At 39.5% G+C, this 16,329-nt stretch overlaps 1 protein-coding gene across 2 annotated transcripts in view; it reads right to left on the reverse strand.

Annotated features, from left to right (window-relative positions):
• Window positions 1–10,457: 10,457 nt before the first annotated feature.
• CCNB3 (cyclin B3) overlaps window positions 10,458–16,329 on the reverse strand; it is an 82,607-nt gene continuing 76,735 nt past the window's right edge. For both annotated transcript variants that reach the window (XM_066356414.1, XM_066356413.1), the window contains 4 exons: window positions 16,072–16,227; window positions 14,766–14,915; window positions 10,838–10,971; window positions 10,458–10,649 (listed from right to left, as the gene is read on the reverse strand). In XM_066356414.1, coding sequence (XP_066212511.1) covers window positions 10,577–10,649; window positions 10,838–10,971; window positions 14,766–14,915; window positions 16,072–16,227 — 513 coding nt within the window. In that variant the 3' untranslated portion in view covers window positions 10,458–10,576. The remainder of the gene's footprint in view (window positions 10,650–10,837; window positions 10,972–14,765; window positions 14,916–16,071; window positions 16,228–16,329) is intronic.

A 16,329-nucleotide genomic window follows, 5' to 3' on the forward strand; every position in this document is an offset into this window, starting at 1 on the left:
TCCAAAAACCACTCACATTCAGTGCTCACAAGGCTACTGACTTATCCGAGTTTCCTAGAATCAAAGGTTTCTAGCTCACCAGCCTTATCTCCTCAGTTCCCCATCTCCTCCCTGCCCAAACTGGCTTCTCACTCAACACTCCGCCATCTTGGCTGCTTCTCCTGGCCTCCTCCACGTGGCCTTTCTCTGCTCTCTGCTCTCTAATACTAATCTCAGGAACCAAGAGAGAGCAAGGTCCTGGTCTGCTCCACTTTTATAGTGCAGAAACCAAAACCTTTAATCCAATATACAAAATAGAGAAGTCTCTAATACAAAGTCACTTATCTGGGGCATGACGGGATTGCACCATCCCACATCAAAAAGGGTGGGAAAGGCTTAGTCCTAAAACCAAGCCCCAAGCTACAAGGATCCTGCCTGCCCACAGCCCGCCCCCAACACACATTAATATCACCTGGGCGACAAGCTTCCATGTGGGCAGCGCCATTTTAACAAAGTGAGCATCATATATTTTATCTGCCCAACAATCCACCCCTATTCTCACTTTACTACCCACAATCTACACCACCGGCATCCCTGTGCAAGGAAATTAGGCACATTACACAAATTACAACATGACAAATCATACAATTTCAACAATTACAAAGATACATTTCACCAGTCTCTGAGCACTTTGCCAAAAGCGCAAAATGTCCTCGGCCTTCTTTCTAGCCATGGGAAAAGCTTCCCGGGGCAGGGAAGTGCTTCCAGCAAAGGCGCCCCCCACCCCCATCAGGGTATTTCACATTGTCCAAAATCCATAAGTCCATGCAGCAAAGGAGCCAATGCCCACTCCGGTCGTAGTCCAAGAAATCAGTCCATGCCCAGGAGACCTCAGCCATTGCCCTCATCCCTGCCATTCTGGCAGATCTTACACTGTCCCAAAGAGGAGCACGTGGCAATGGCAGTCAGCATTTCCATCTCTGCTCTGGTGAGCATGATGGTGTCCGACCCTATGTCCCAAAATTGCAGACCTACCAGGGCCGTAGTAGGTGCTCTTTCTAGCTGGGCTCTCATCTTATGGAGACTGCAGATTGCAACTCCAGCCCGATTCTCCTCATCTTCCAAAGAGGAACTGAAAACATTGCATTGAATGTATAAATTGCTTTGGGTAATATAGACATTTTAATGATGTTTATTCTTCCTAACCATGAGCACGGTATATGTTTCCACTTCTTTGAATCTTCCCTGATTTCTTTTATCAATGTTTTATAATTTACCAAGTACAAGTCTTTAATCTCCCTGGTTAAATTTATTCCCAGGTACTTTATTTTTTTTGGTTGCAATGGTGAAGGGCATGGCTTCCTTAATTTCTCCTTCTGACAGTTCATTGTTGGCGTATAAAAATGCCTCTGATTTCTGAGTATTAATTTTATATCGTGCCACCTTGCTGAATTTATTTTTCAGGTCCAGTAGTTTTTTGACTGAGACTTTAGGATTTTCTATATACAATATCATATCATCTGCATATAATAATAGTTTTACTTCTTCTTTTCCAATTTGGATGCCTTTCATTTCTCTTTATTGACTGATTACTGAGGCTAGGACTTTCAGAACTATGTTGGATCAAAGTGGTGAAAGGGGGCACCCCTGCCTTGTTCCTGATCATAAGGGGATTGCTTTAAATTTTTGCCACTGAGTATGATGTTGGCTGTGGGTTTGTCATAGATAGCCTTTATCATGTTGAGGTATGTTCCCTGTATTCCCACCTTGCTGAAAGTTTTGATCATGAATGGGTGCTGGATTTTATCAAATGCTTTTTCTGCATCTATTGAAATTATCATGTAGTTTTTCCCCTTCCTTCTGACAGCTGTCCCTCTGGTCCCTGTGATCCCACATATGCCTCTATTCCATTCCTCAGTTCACATTGTTCATTGGATTCCACATATAAGTGAGATCATATGATATTTGTCTTTCTCTGCCTGGTTTATTTCATTTAGCATAATAATCGCCAGGTCCATCCATGCCATCGCAAAAGGTAACATTTCCTTCTTTGTCATGGTCACGTACTATTCCATTCTGTATATGTACCACTGCTTTTTAATCCATTTTTCCACTGACCAACACTTGGGGTGTTTCACAGATCTTGGTTATTGTAAACAATGCTGCACTAAACATGAAAATGCATATCTTTCCTTAAATCAGTGATTTGTTATTCTTAGGATATATTTCTAAAAGTAGGATAGCTGTGTCAAAAGACAATTCTATTTTCAATTTTTTGAGGAAACACCATACTGTTTTCCACAGTGGCTACACAAGTCTGCATTCCCACAGCAGTGCAGAAGGGTTCCCTTTACTCCACATCCTCGCCAGCACTTATTGCGTGTTGATTTGTTGATGAGCGCCATTCTGAAGGGTGTAAGGTGATATCTCATTGTAGTTTTAATTTGCATTTCCCTGATGATTAGTGATGTTGAATATTTTTCATATGTCTATTGGCCATCTGAATGTCCTCATTGGAGAAGTGTCTATTCAGTTCTTTTGCCCATTTTTTAATTGTATTGTTTAATTTCCTGGTGTTGAGTTTTAGAAGGTCTTTATAAATTTCAGTTATTAATGCCTTATCAGACGTATTGGTGAATATGTTCTCCCATTGTGTAGGTTTTATTTTTATTTTTTAATGGTGGATTTTGCTGTGCAAAATATTTTTATTTGGCCTGACCAGGCGGTGGCGCAGTGGATAGAGCACTGGACTGGGATGCAGAGGACCCAGGTTTGAGACCCTGAGGTCGCCAGCTTGAGCGCAGGTTCATCTGGTTTGAGCAAGGCTCACCTGCTTGAGCCCAAGGTTGCTGGCTCAAGCAAGGGGTCACTCGGTCTGCACAAGACCCCCGGTCAAGGCACATATGAGAAATCAATCAATGAACAACTAAGGAACCGCAACAAAGAATTGATGTTTCTCATCTCTCTCCCTTCCTGTCTGTCTGTCCCTATCTGTCCCTCTCTCTGACTCTGTCTCTGCCACAAAAAAAGATATTTCATATAGTCTCATTTGTTTATTTTGTCTTTTATTTCACTTGACAATGGAGATAAATCGGCAAAAATATTGCTATGAGAGATATTGGAGTTTACTGCCTATGTATTCTTCCAAGATGTTTATGGTTTCACCACTTACATTTAAGTCTTTTATCCATTTTTAGTTTATTTTTGTGAATGGTGTAGGTTGGTAGTCTAGTTTCATTTTTTTTCATGTACCTGGCCAATTTTCCACACAATTTATTAAAGATACTGTCTTTAATCCACTGTATACTCTTACCAACTTTGTTAAATATCAAGTGACCATAAAGGTGTGGGTTTATTTTCGGGTTCTCTGTTTTATTCCATTGGTCTGTATACCTGTTCTTATGCTAGTACCAAGCTGTTTTGATTACATTGGCCTTGTAGTATAACTTGATATCAGAAAGTGTGATCCCTCCCACTTAATTCTTCATTTTTAAAAATATTTTTTAATTTATTCATTTTTATGAGATAGAGAGAGAGAGAGAGAGAGAGAGAGAGAGGAAAGAGAGAAAAAACAGGGGGAGGAGCAAGAAACATCAACACCCATATGTGCCTTGACCAGGCAAGCCCGAGGTTTTGAACCAGCGACCTCAGCATTCCAGGTCGACGCTTTATTCACTGCGCCACCACAGGTCAGGCCTAGTCTTTATTTTCAAGATTGCTGAGGTGATTCATGTTTGGGTTTTTTTTGGTTCCATATAAATTTTTGGAATATTTGTTCTATATCTTTGAAGTATTCTATTGGTATTTGAATAGGAATTGCATTGAATCTATAAATTGCTTTGGGTAATATAGACATTTTTTTTTGTATTTTTCCGAAGCTGGAAATGGGGAAGCAGTCAGACAGACTCCCACATGCGCCCAACCGGGATGTACCCGGCATGCCCACCAGGGGGTGATGCTCTGCCCATCTGGGGCATTGGTCTGCCGCAATCAGAGCCATTCTAGCGCCTGAGGCAGAGGCCACAGAGCCATCCTCAGCGCCTGGGCAAACTGCTCCAGTGGAGCCTTGGCTGCGGGAGGGGAAGAGAGAGACAGAGAGGAAGGAGAGGGGGAGGGGTGGAGAAGCAGATGGGCACTTCTCCTGTGTGCCCTGGCCGGGAATTGAACCCAGGACTCCTGCACGCCAGACCGATGCTCTACCACTGAGCCAACCGGCCAGGGCCAATATAGACATTTTAATGATGTTTATTCTTCCTAGCCATGAACATGGTATATACTTCCACTTATTTATATCTTCCTTGATTTCTTTTGTCAATATATTATAATTTTCCAAGTACAAGTCTTTTACCTTCTTTGTTAAATTTACTCCCAGGTACTTTTGTTGTTGTTGTTGTTGTTCCAATAGTGAAGGGGATTGTTTCCTTAATTTCTCTTTCAGACAGTTTATTGTTGGTATATAAAAATGCCACTCTTTTTGGAATATTAATTTTATATCCTGCCACCTTGCCAAATTCATTACTCAGGTCTAGTAATTTTTTGACTGAGACTTTAGGGTGTTCTATGTACAGTACTATGTCATCAGCAAATAATGATAGTTTTACTTCTTCTTTTTCAATTTGGATGCCTTTTATTTCTTCTTATTGTCTGATTGCTGTGGCTGAAACTTCCAGAACTATGTTGGAGAAGAGTGGTAGAAGGGAGCACCCCTGCTTGTTTCTGATCCTAAGGAGATTGCTTTTAATTTTTTATTGTTGAGTATGATGTTGGCTATGATCTGTCATAAATGGCCTTTATTATGTTGAGGTATGTTCCCTGTATTTCCACTTTGCTGAGAGTTTTTATCATAAATGAGTGCTGGATTTTATCAAATGCTTTTTTCTGCATCTATTGATATAATCATGTGAGTTTTATCCTTCCTTTTGTTTATGTGATGAATCACATTGATTGATTTGCAAGTATTGTACTAGCCTTGCCTCCCTGGAATAAATCCTAATTGATCATGATGTATGACTTTTTAGTGTATTTCTGGATCTGGTTTGCTAATATTTTGTTGAGAATTTTAGCATCTATCTTCATCAGGGATATTGGCATATACTTTTCTTTCTTTGTAGTGTGTTTGCCTGGTTTTGGAATGAGGATAATGCTTGCCACATAAAAGCAGTTTAAAAGTCTTTCCTCCTCTTGAATTTTCCAAAATAGCTTGAGAAGGATAGGTATTAGTTCTTCTTTGAATATTTGGTAGAATTCATCTGTGAAGCCATCCAGTCCAGGTCTTTCGTTTGCTGGGTTTTTTGATAACTGTTTCCATTTCATTTGTTGTAATTGGTCTGTTTAGGTTTTCTGATTCTTTTAGATTGAGTCTTGTAAGATTGTATATTTCTAGGAATTTACCCATTTCGCCTAGATAGTCCAGTTTTTTGGCATATAGATATTCATAGTATTTTCTTACAGTACTTTGTATTTCTGTGGTGTCACTTATTATTTCTACTTTTTAATTTCTAATTTATTTGAGACCTCTCTTTTTCTTGATGAGTCTGGCTAAAGGTTCATCAATCATGTTTACCTTTTTAAAAAACAAGGTCTTGATTTCATTGCTCTTTTGTATTCTTTTTTAGCATCTATGCCATTTATTTCTGCTCTTGTCTTTATTATTTCCTTCCTTCTACTTTCTCTGGGCTTTATTTGTTGTTTTTTTCTAGTTATTTTAGATGCAGGGTTAAGTTGCATATTTAAGCTTTTTCTTGCTTCTTAAGGTATGCCTATAATATTTTGAACTTCCCTCTCAGGACTGCTTTTGCTGTGTTCCATAAATTTTGAGTTTTTATATGTTCATTTGTTTCAAAGAAGTTTTTTATTTCTTCTTTGATCTCGTTGTTAACCCATTCGTTATTTAATAACATACTATTTAGCCTCAACATGTTTGAATGTTTTTCAGTCTTTCTATTGTAGTTGATTTCTAGTTTCATGCCATTGTTATCAGGGAAAATGCTTAATATGATTTCAATCTTCTTAAATGTAGAGACTTGTTTCATGTCCTAACATGTGATCTATCCTAGAGAATGTAACACATGGGCACTTGAAAACAATGTATATTCTGCTGCTTTGTGTTGAAAGGTTCTGAAGATATCAATTAAATCCAGTTGATTTAGTGTGTCATTTAAGGCCACTATATTTTTTTGTTAATTTTCATTTTTTTTAATTTTTTAAATTTATTTTTATTTTTTTGTGACAGAGACAGAGAGAGTCAGAGAGAGGGACAGATAGGAAGGGAGAGAGATGAGTAGCATCAATTCTTCATTGCAGCACCATAGTTGTTCATTGATTGCATTCTCATATGTGCCTTGACCAGGGGGCTACAACAGAATGAGTGACCCCTTGCTCTCTAGCCAGTGACCTTGGGCTCAAGCTGGTGAGCTATGCCCAAACCAGATGAGCCCATGCTCAAGCTGGTGACCTTGGAGTCTCAAAACTGGGTCCTCCATGTCCCAGTCCAATGCTGTATACACTGGGCCACTGCCTCGTTAGGCTTTTTTTGTTAATTTTCTGTCTGGAGGATATATCCATTGATATTAGTGGGGTATTAAAATCCCCTACTATTACAGTATTGCTGTTGATCTCACCCTTCCGTCCATCAAAATCTACTTTATGTTTTTAGATGCTCCTATATTAGGCACATAAATATTTACAATGGTTATATCTTCCTGTTGCATTGCTCCCTTTATGATTATGTAGAGACCTTCTTTATCCCTTACTATAGCCTTTGTTTTAAAGTCTATTTTTTCAGATATAAGTATTACTACCCCAGCTTTTTTTAAAATTTCCATTTGCATGAAATAATTTTGTCCATCCCTTCATTTTTCAGTCTACGTGTATCTTTTGTTCTGAGGTGGGTCTTTTGTAGATAGCATATGTACTGGTCCTATTTTCTTATCCATGCAGCTACCCTGTGTTTTGATTGGAACATTTAATCCATTTACATTTAAGGTTATTATTGACATGTACTTATTAATTGCCATTTTATTTTTTAACTCTACAATACTTTTTCTCAATTTCTTTTTTCCTTTGCTCTTTTTACAGCAGTCCCCTTAACATTTCTTGCAATACTGGTTTAGTCATACCGAATTCTTCAGGTTTTTATTTTTTAAAAGCTTCTTATTTCTCTTTCAATTTTAAACAATAGCTTTTCTGAATAATGAAGTCTTGGTTGTAGGTTCTTGTTTTACACCACTTTGCATATTTCTTGCCAATCCCTTCTGTCCTCAAGTGTTTGTGTTGAGATGTCAGATGCCATCCTTATGGGGGCTTCTCTGTAGGTAATTAACTGCTTTTTTCTTGCAGCTTTTAATATTCTTTCTTTGTCTCTTAACTTTGGCATTTTAATTATGATGTGTCTTGGTGTAGGGCTCCTTGGGTTCCTCTTTAATGGGACTCTCTGCCCTTGTTGAACTTGTGTGACTTTTTCCTTCATTAATTTAGGGAAAATTTCAGCTATGATTTCTTTAATCAGGTTCTTTATCCCTTGTTTGTTCTCTTCTCCTTCAGGAAACCCTATGATGCAGATGTTGTTTCTCTTCATGTTGTCACAGGTGTCTCTTAGAATTTTTTCAGTCTTTTTGAGACTATTTTCTTTTTGTTGCTCTGCTTCTGTTCTTTTATCTTGTCCTCTAAATCACAATTTAGTCTTCTGCTTCATCAAACCTGCTGTTTATTCCTTCTAGTGCTGTCTTCATTTCTGATATTGTATTTATCATTTTTGACTGGTTCTTTTTAATGATTTCAATGTCCTTTTTGATGCTTCCTATCTCTTTATTTAGATGCTCATTATGTTCATCCATTGTTGCTCTAAGATCCTTGAGCATTCTAAAAATCATTATTTTAAACTCTGCATCTGGTAGTTTGGTTATTTCCATTTCATTGAGTTCTTTTTCTGGGGATTTCTTTTGTTGATTTATTTGAGTCATGTTTCTGTCTGCCCAGTTTGTCTGTGTATTAGGTAACACTGACTTTGAAATTTTTTTGGTGTCTTTATGAGAACGATGGGCTCGATGGTACTGATCCTCAGGCCACCTGTTTTCCTTGTTCTAGGAATACTCTTGAGGGCACTAGTTTCCCTTCTTTTATATGTTAGTATTGAATGCAGTTGGTCCTTTTGTGGGTATGGTTACTCTTTCAGGCTGGCTAGCTCTAAGGGCCAACCTTAATCATGTGTATTACACACTGTGCAATGTCTTTCCTGTTGGGTGTATTTATTCTCCACAGTGTATGGTGCCTGCTAGACTCCTTTGAGCATGCTGCTTGTGCAGGTAGCTGAATCTACAGTTGGTGCTGTCTGCCACCCACTACTAGATCTTCCTGGGATGGCACCAGCTGTTGTTTGTAACCTGCTGTGGGCTACCTGTCTGCAGCTACTGCTCTTTTTGCTGTTTGTGTCTGCATTTTCTGTGCCTGGGTAGTATGGGAGAAGCCAACCTTTGTATGAGGATCAGCTTCCTCTTGCTTAGAGATGACAGCAACTTTGTAAAAGCCCCAAGCTCCATAAGATTTGTTTCCACTTTTTAGCTTCTCCTCCTCCTCTTGTAGCTGCCTGGTCCTCCCAGAGAGTTTTCTGTAGAAGGACTATAGTGTGAGATCACACTGGCCTCAGCCAACCAACCTCTCTACAGTTTGCTCACTTTGTGGGTTTAGGGCCACTGAAGTTAGGAATACAATGCTAGTGGGACCCCCTACTTCAGGGGTCTCTTGGTCAGGAGCTCAGTATGGGGACTGTAACCTCTACTACAGAGCCTAATCCCTCAGCCACTACTGGATACTCAAATTTTATTTCTCCCCAACAAGGTGAGCAGCAGATTCATATTGAGTGAAATAGATCAATTATATCTCAGTAAAGCTATTAAAATATATAAGATTACAAAAAAAAAACCCAGTTATGTTGGACTAGAGTCATCAAAACATAAAAACAAATTCTTGAAGAAATAGATGTGGTTCTTTAATAGAGCACTAAATAACAAGATACATGTCTAACAGCTCTCTTAATTTTGAAGTAGTGATGAGTATAAAATAAACTTGAGGTATACAACAACAACAAAAATTATTTATGGTCACATTGAACCAGTTAGTTGTTTCCCCTGACAAAGCTCCAGAATTAAAAAGTAAGCCTCACTTCTTTTTAGTGGGCTGGAGTTTGCATGATGGATTCCAGCCCAATGCTTTTAGCATGTTTATATAAAATTGACTGTGCCAGTTGAATCACTATGAGGCAGCTAGGACCTCTCTTACCAAAGCAGTGGAATGAGGCAGGAGGGAACCTAATGATATCTCATCACCAAGGCCAAGCAAGTTGGGAGGGAGAATAGAAAACTGACAAAAAGGGAGAAAAGGGAAGGCACTAAGACATCTAAGGGTATTTCATACTCTCCTTATCTCCAATCCATCAGAAAAGGTGATACGAACAGACTAGCATGATGAGTCTGTTCATATTGGAGAGGTATTTTCCCCATAACTTCTCCATTGACTGTCCCCTCCACCAAATATCCATCCCTAGGTAGATTCAAAATATTTGACAATGGGATACAAATGGTCACAGATCTCTCAGAACAGTTGCCAGCCACAGTATTAGAATAAAACCCTAGAGGTCTCTTGCTGTGATAGATATTACTTGTTTCAGTGACTATATTATGGGGAGGTTCCAGAGGTCCTAGAGGCAAGATTAAAGCAGTGTTTCTTCCTCAACTGGCACAGAGGATATTCAACTTCTCTGTGAAAAACTGAGATAGCTGTACCAATACACATCACCACAAAGACTAGATAGATAGAGAACCTCTTTTAGGCTTTATGAATGAAAGATTGGACAAGTGGTTAATGCTTGTATTCATAGAACATCTCATTGAATTCACAAGTGGAAATTTCTCCTCTTAACTGAAGATAAAAGCCAAAAGAGATTTCAGCATGCCACCCTAAGCTATTTTTTTTTTTCACATTTAAACTAGAAAGCTGCCTAATTATTAAACTAGGGCTATCTTTGGCTGAAAATCCCAATCTCTACCTTTTCATCATCTAGGAAGAAGGAAAGAAAGAAAGCAACCTGAAATAGGAACCAAAGGGTATTGGTCCTGAACTAACACTGAAGCCTGTCTGTCAAATTGCCTGGGCACCACCACCAAACCCCACCCCACCTCCAAAGATCTTCTTTTTACAGACTCATCCATCAATTCACACATAAATCAACTCAATTCCTCTTCCCCTGAAATGAAAGCCTCCAAACAGAGAAGGAAATTGGATAAGCCATGAGGCACAGACTTTACTAGGCAGGAAAAAAACATCCTTGGGCTATTCATGGTGCTCCTGAGCAATAAGAAGGGAAGTGAGCCATTTTAACAACAAATATTAATTTTATTATATTTCTGAATAAATAGTACAATAATTTCTTCTCTTTCATAAAAATCTTAAACATTTATAACATTATCAATTTGTGAAAAGACAAAAGGTAAAAATGAAGAAAAGTAATCAAAAGACAAATTCAAGGACAGAATAAATACAGCCTAGTCACATATGCTAGACTGGTAGCTGCTGCCAGAGTTCCAGGACCTCATTTTCAGAATTAGCAGGAGTTGAAAATATCCTCTAGTTTTAACAGGTCCAACGGGGGTATTTTGGAGACTTCAGAGAAGAGCCTGCAAAAGGAAGAGGGTTTGCTCAGTGTAAAACAGGCCAAAGCAAGCAGGCAGGCTTCATGGTTTTAACCCTGGAGCAGAATGTAAGGTAAAAAATACCTGAATCTTTCTTTTCCCTTAAGATAAAACTAGTCTTGACCTCTCCATGACTGAGCACAGACCCAACCTCAGCAGGGCTTGGTACTTACAGGTGAGAATACTTGGAACGCACAGCCTTGAGCTTATCATCACAAGAACGCAAAGTCAGCAGTATGTTCAGCTTCTTGACTAAAGGATGAAGATCAGAGGTCTTGTAGCCACTGTAATACTCCAAGGTAGGAGCCTGGAAAAGGCAACATAAACAGTGACTTTCATGAGATGAAGCAGACCCTTCCTCTGTGTCTACTATCCCAAATCCAAAATTCCTATCCATGGCATAGAAAGGGAAGATAGCCAAACATTTCAAAGACTCATGTGTCACAGACACTTACAAATTATTATAGGAGAGTTCGTTGCAGTCAAAAACTAGTGGTATGGCTATATCCATATATACGAGTTGGATATTAGCCTGGCCATTGATATTTGGTAAGCTGAAATTTACCACCAAAAGAATCCAAGGAACAGGACTGACTTCGTAATTTACTCACTCTCAGGTAAAGAGCCAACGGCCAGAAAAATCTCAGAACAAACTTGAGGTCCCAACTCAGCAGCCAACAGGAAGTTAAGGCTGTTCCTCCTCTCTCACTCTATCAGCTATCATTCCATGCATTCATTTTCTCGTTCAAATTTAAGGATGCCTATTATGTGGCAGAAACCATATAGCAGAGTACTTAAGAGCAAAGGTTCTGGAGGCAAAGTGTGTGGGTTCAACTTCTAGTTTAATTAATAGCATGGCCTTGAACTGGTCTTTTAATCTATTGGTATGTCAGATTCCCAATCTGCCAAATGGGGATCATTACAGTAATTACATTATAGGATTAAATAAATTAATAAGTCCAAAGCACATAGAACATAGTCTACCACATAATAAGTGTTCAAATAATGCTGGCTAGAATTATTATTACCTAGCCTTGTATAGGAAGCTGGGAATGTAAAAATGACTAAGGCTTCCACCCTTCAGGAGTCTGTAGTCTAGTGGGGAAGACAGACATACACTCAGAGAATTACAAAAGGAGTAGGAAGTGCTATTATGGAAGTGTGCACGGGACACTGGAAGGCACAGAGAAGGAAGACCTACAAATTTTGGCAAGGAGAGTCACATAAAACTTCATAGAAGAAGGAGCATCTACAATGAGTGTTGAAAATCAACTGGGAGCTCCACAGATACAGGAAGAATTATTCTATATCACAGTAATTTTTCTAAAAGTATCTTAAATGATTGCCCCTAAATCCTTTAAAAAAATCTTACCTGGGATTGGTATTTGAATACTAATTTGAATACCTTTATCTTTTATACAGCCCCTGAAACACTTCTGCAGGAATTTCAGGGTTCTAACAAATACTGTTTGAAAACCACTGTCACAAGTAAAGGGCAGTCATTGTCATGCTGAGCAGGAGAGTAACATGTGGTAATATTATATTCAGTATGTTAAATAAGATTAATGGCCCTATTGTCACTGCAGTGGTTCAGGCCCCAGTGCTTCACCTTGACTATTATAAAATCCTACTCACTGATGTTGCCACTCTTATACTATCATCTAGTATAGCTTCTATACTTCTATATCAGTACTATTTTCAAAACAAACAAACAGGGGTATGTCACTCCTCTGCCTAAAAAACTCCCAGTGTCTTAATATAAAATGGGTCTCGCAGCATGAAATCAAAGGTGTCTTATCATTCTGGCCTAATCTCTAACCATTTCCTATTTCTATAGCCTCTGTTCCATCCATAGAAAATGTCTTATTCTTCCCCTAATACATTACACTTTTATTATCACTTCACGTCTTTTCAATTATTGTTCTACCTACAATGTCTCTTCTCACATGTTCCTTTCAAAACCCAACTCATCCAATAAAAAAATGGGAAGAGGACATGAACAGACACTTCTCCCAGGAAGAAGTAGAAATGGCTAACAGATATATGAAAAGATGCTCATCTTCTTTAGTTATTAGAGAAATGCAAATCAAAACTGCAATGAGATACCACCTCACACCTGTTAGATTAGCTATTATTAACAAGACAGGTAATAGCAAATGTTGGAGAGGCTGTGGAGAAAAAGGAACCCTCATACACTGTTGGTGGCAATGTAAAGTAGTACAACCATTATGGAAGAAAGTATGGTGGTTCCTCAAAAAACTGAAAATAGAACTACCTTATGACTCAGCAATCCCTCTACTGGGTATATACCCCAAAAACTCGTAAACATTGATACGTAAAGACACATGCAGCCCCATGTTCATTGCAGCATTGTTCACAGTGGCCAGGACATGGAGACAACCAAAAAGCCCGTCAATAGATGACTGGATAAAGAAGATGTGGCACATATACACTATGGAATACTACTCAGCCATAAGAAATGATGACATCGGATCATTTACAGCAAAACGGTGGGATCTTGATAACATTATACAAAGTGAAATAAGTAAATCAGAAAAAACCAGGAACTGCACTATTCCATACGTAGGTGGGACATAAAAGTGAAACTAAGAGACATTGATAAGAGTGTGGTGGTTACGGGGGGAGGGGGGAGGGGGAGAGGGGAAGGGGGAGGGGGAGGGGCACAAAGAAAACTAGATAGGAGATGACAGAGGACAATCTGATTTTGGGTGATGGGTATGCAACATAATTGAAAGACAAGATAACCTGGACTTGTTATCTTTGAATATATGTATCCTGATTTATTAATGTCGCCCCATTAAAAAAATAAAATTATTAAAAAAAAAAAAAACAAAACAAAACAAAACCCAACTCAAAATTCAGCTTCTTTGTGTAGGCTTTCTTATCTATAGAAGCAAGGTAGACAGCATAGAAGATTGTGGAACCAGATTACCAGGGTTCAGATCAAGGCTGACATTTAACTAATACTGATACAATCATATCAAATGTTAAACACTGAAATATTTCTATATTGGTTTGCAAGCAGTTTGTTGTCCTGAGTAACTTAATTGTCCCTCTCAGTTCCTACTAGACTTCCCCAGAATCCATAGTTCAAACAATGCCTGGCTCAGCATGCGGCCTCCAGGACCATGGCTCCAGAGCTATGGCCACATCCATTCTGATTATACAGTACTGATTGTATGCTCTCCTAGTTCTGCCTCTCACTAGCAAAACATAGGAATTTATTTCTTATCTATAAAATAGGAATAATATTGATCTTGTAGGGTTATTGGGGAGATTAAATGAGTTCACACAAAGTGCTTAGATCACTAAGCTCTCAATTTATATAAACACAGCTGTTTATAGAGTTTTTTTTAGTATACATAAGCTTTCCCAACTGTTGTGGCTATAGGATTTCTAATTGGAGGGGCTTAGGAGTGGTTAGGAAGAGGCCTTTTGTAAGCATACCCTCTCTCCTTAAATTGCATGTTATACATCGATAAAAACTCATAGTTCTTCTGAAGTTGCTTTTTACAATTTTTCATAAAATTAGGAAAGCATCAAAAGGAGTTTTATTTGTATTGGGGAAGGAGGTCCTGGGGGCCTTCTTCTTCAGGAAAGAACATTATAGTATACCTAAAAGCCCCCTGTTATACACATGGACAGTTGCTTTCACTACTCTGTTCTCTGGATCAGTGCTTTTCAAATCCTGTTCCAACAAGCTCCCCCTCAGGGAACAACCTCGCTGAAGGGACTGCAACTGGCAGAGATGGAATGGAGTCAGGTAGGAAGTGGACCCACTCTACCCCTGCTACAACCAGAATAATTTTACATTAGTCTGTTTTGTGATATTGGGCTTTTAGGTAAGCTTTCCTTGGAACAAAGGGTACTGTGCCTAAGAAAACTGAAATAAAATACTTCAAAACGATTGCTGTAGATACTCGTTAGGCAGCCAGGACCCTAAGAATTCATAACCAGGTATATGATAGTTTTGTCATCAAATCTGCTACAACCTTAATTTTCACCTTCCTCCTGAGTTGACTGTGTGTGTGCTTCTAAATTTCTACCCTGTGCTCCAAGCCCCCTTAATCAAGTGTTTACCAAGTGCTTGAGCTTCTTCATGTAGAGGGCCAGGAGGAAGGAAGCAGCAGCTAGCATGGAAGCCCTTTCTTGGATAAAGTCATATTCTTGCAGAGTCATCTCGCAGATAAACCGGGACAAGATCGCTGTATTCGTGTTGACAGGGACAAACTAAAGGGAGCAAGACCAATTCAGAAAACAATTCAGAAAATCAGCACCAAGCAGAAGACCCCCCTGTATCCACTCTCTCCAGTTATCCCACCTCAGGCCTAAATGGCTCTCTGCCTAAACAAAGTCATCAAGATTCACTGAGGCACCCTACCCCTGAAAGTAAGCACAGAATCTTAAATGGAGGATTCTGAAATCAGCAGTGGAATTCGCCACCTTTAGAGTTTTTAACCAAATTACCAAGTTTGCGGTCTATTCTTTCTATACAATTTGTCCTTTGAAGAGCCAAAGCCCTTCAACTGTAAATTTGCACCTGGTTCCACCCTAGGTGCTCCAAAAGAACTCCTTCCCTTTCTTGTTTATATCTTTTTTGTGTGTGTGTATTTTTCTAAACTGAGAAGCAGGGTGGCAGAGAGGCATACTCCCGCATGTGCCCGACTGGGATCCACCTGGCATGCCCACTAGGGGGCAATGCTTGGCCCATCTGGACCGTTGTTCCTTTGCAACCAGAGCCACTTTAGTGCCTGAGGCAGAGGCCATGGAGCCATCCTCAGTGTCCAGGCCAACTTTGTTCCAATGGAGCTTGGCTGTGGGAAAGGAAGACAGAGATAGAGAGGAAGGAGAGGGGGAAGGGTGGAGAAGCAGATGGTCACTTCTCCTGTGTGCCCTGGCTGAGAATCGAACCGGGACTTCCATATGCCGGGACAATGCTCTACCACTGAGCCAACTGGCTAGGGCATTGTTTGTATCTTTTTTAAAAATTATAACCTAAAACGCACATAAAAAAATGTATAAAACTCCCAATTGTAGAATGCAACAAATATATAAAGTGACCTTCCCTATAACCAATCCTCAGGTAAAGAAAGAGAACTTTGCCAGCATCTCCCCCAAACTTCTCTCGTCCCTTCCTGATAAAAAGAATCTTCTCTCCCTCTCCTACTTTGCCCTCACCTCAAAACTTTATAGGCATACTGTGCAAACTTCCAATTTACTTCCTCCTATACTGCATAAAGATTGCCAATGTAGGAAGATGGATTGAAGAAGAAACTGTTCTGTCCCTAGTTTTCCCTTTACCATTACCCACCACTCAGGCAGCCACTCTGGGTATGGAGGAGACAAACCCAGCAGGGAGAATAGAGATGTGCCTCCTATCTCTTACCCAAGAATATTTGCGCAGAAAATGATAAGCGATGGGAATGTTGATATCATATTCAAGAGTTTGCAGGATGTGGATTTCCATGGTGAGAATCTCATCTTGCTGATAAGCATCATTACAGATGTACAGGAGGTCATTCACACTAGGTGAGCAGGACTCCTACAGGTGAAGAGGAGAGGCAGTCACAACCAGTCCAAGACAGCCCATTCCTCTCTGCATGGAGATGAAAGGCAGCAGGGCAGGAGGTGAGGGATATGAGGC

The sequence above is a fragment of the Saccopteryx leptura genome, chromosome X (assembly GCF_036850995.1).
Source record: "Saccopteryx leptura isolate mSacLep1 chromosome X, mSacLep1_pri_phased_curated, whole genome shotgun sequence".
Lineage (NCBI taxonomy): Eukaryota > Metazoa > Chordata > Mammalia > Chiroptera > Emballonuridae > Saccopteryx > Saccopteryx leptura.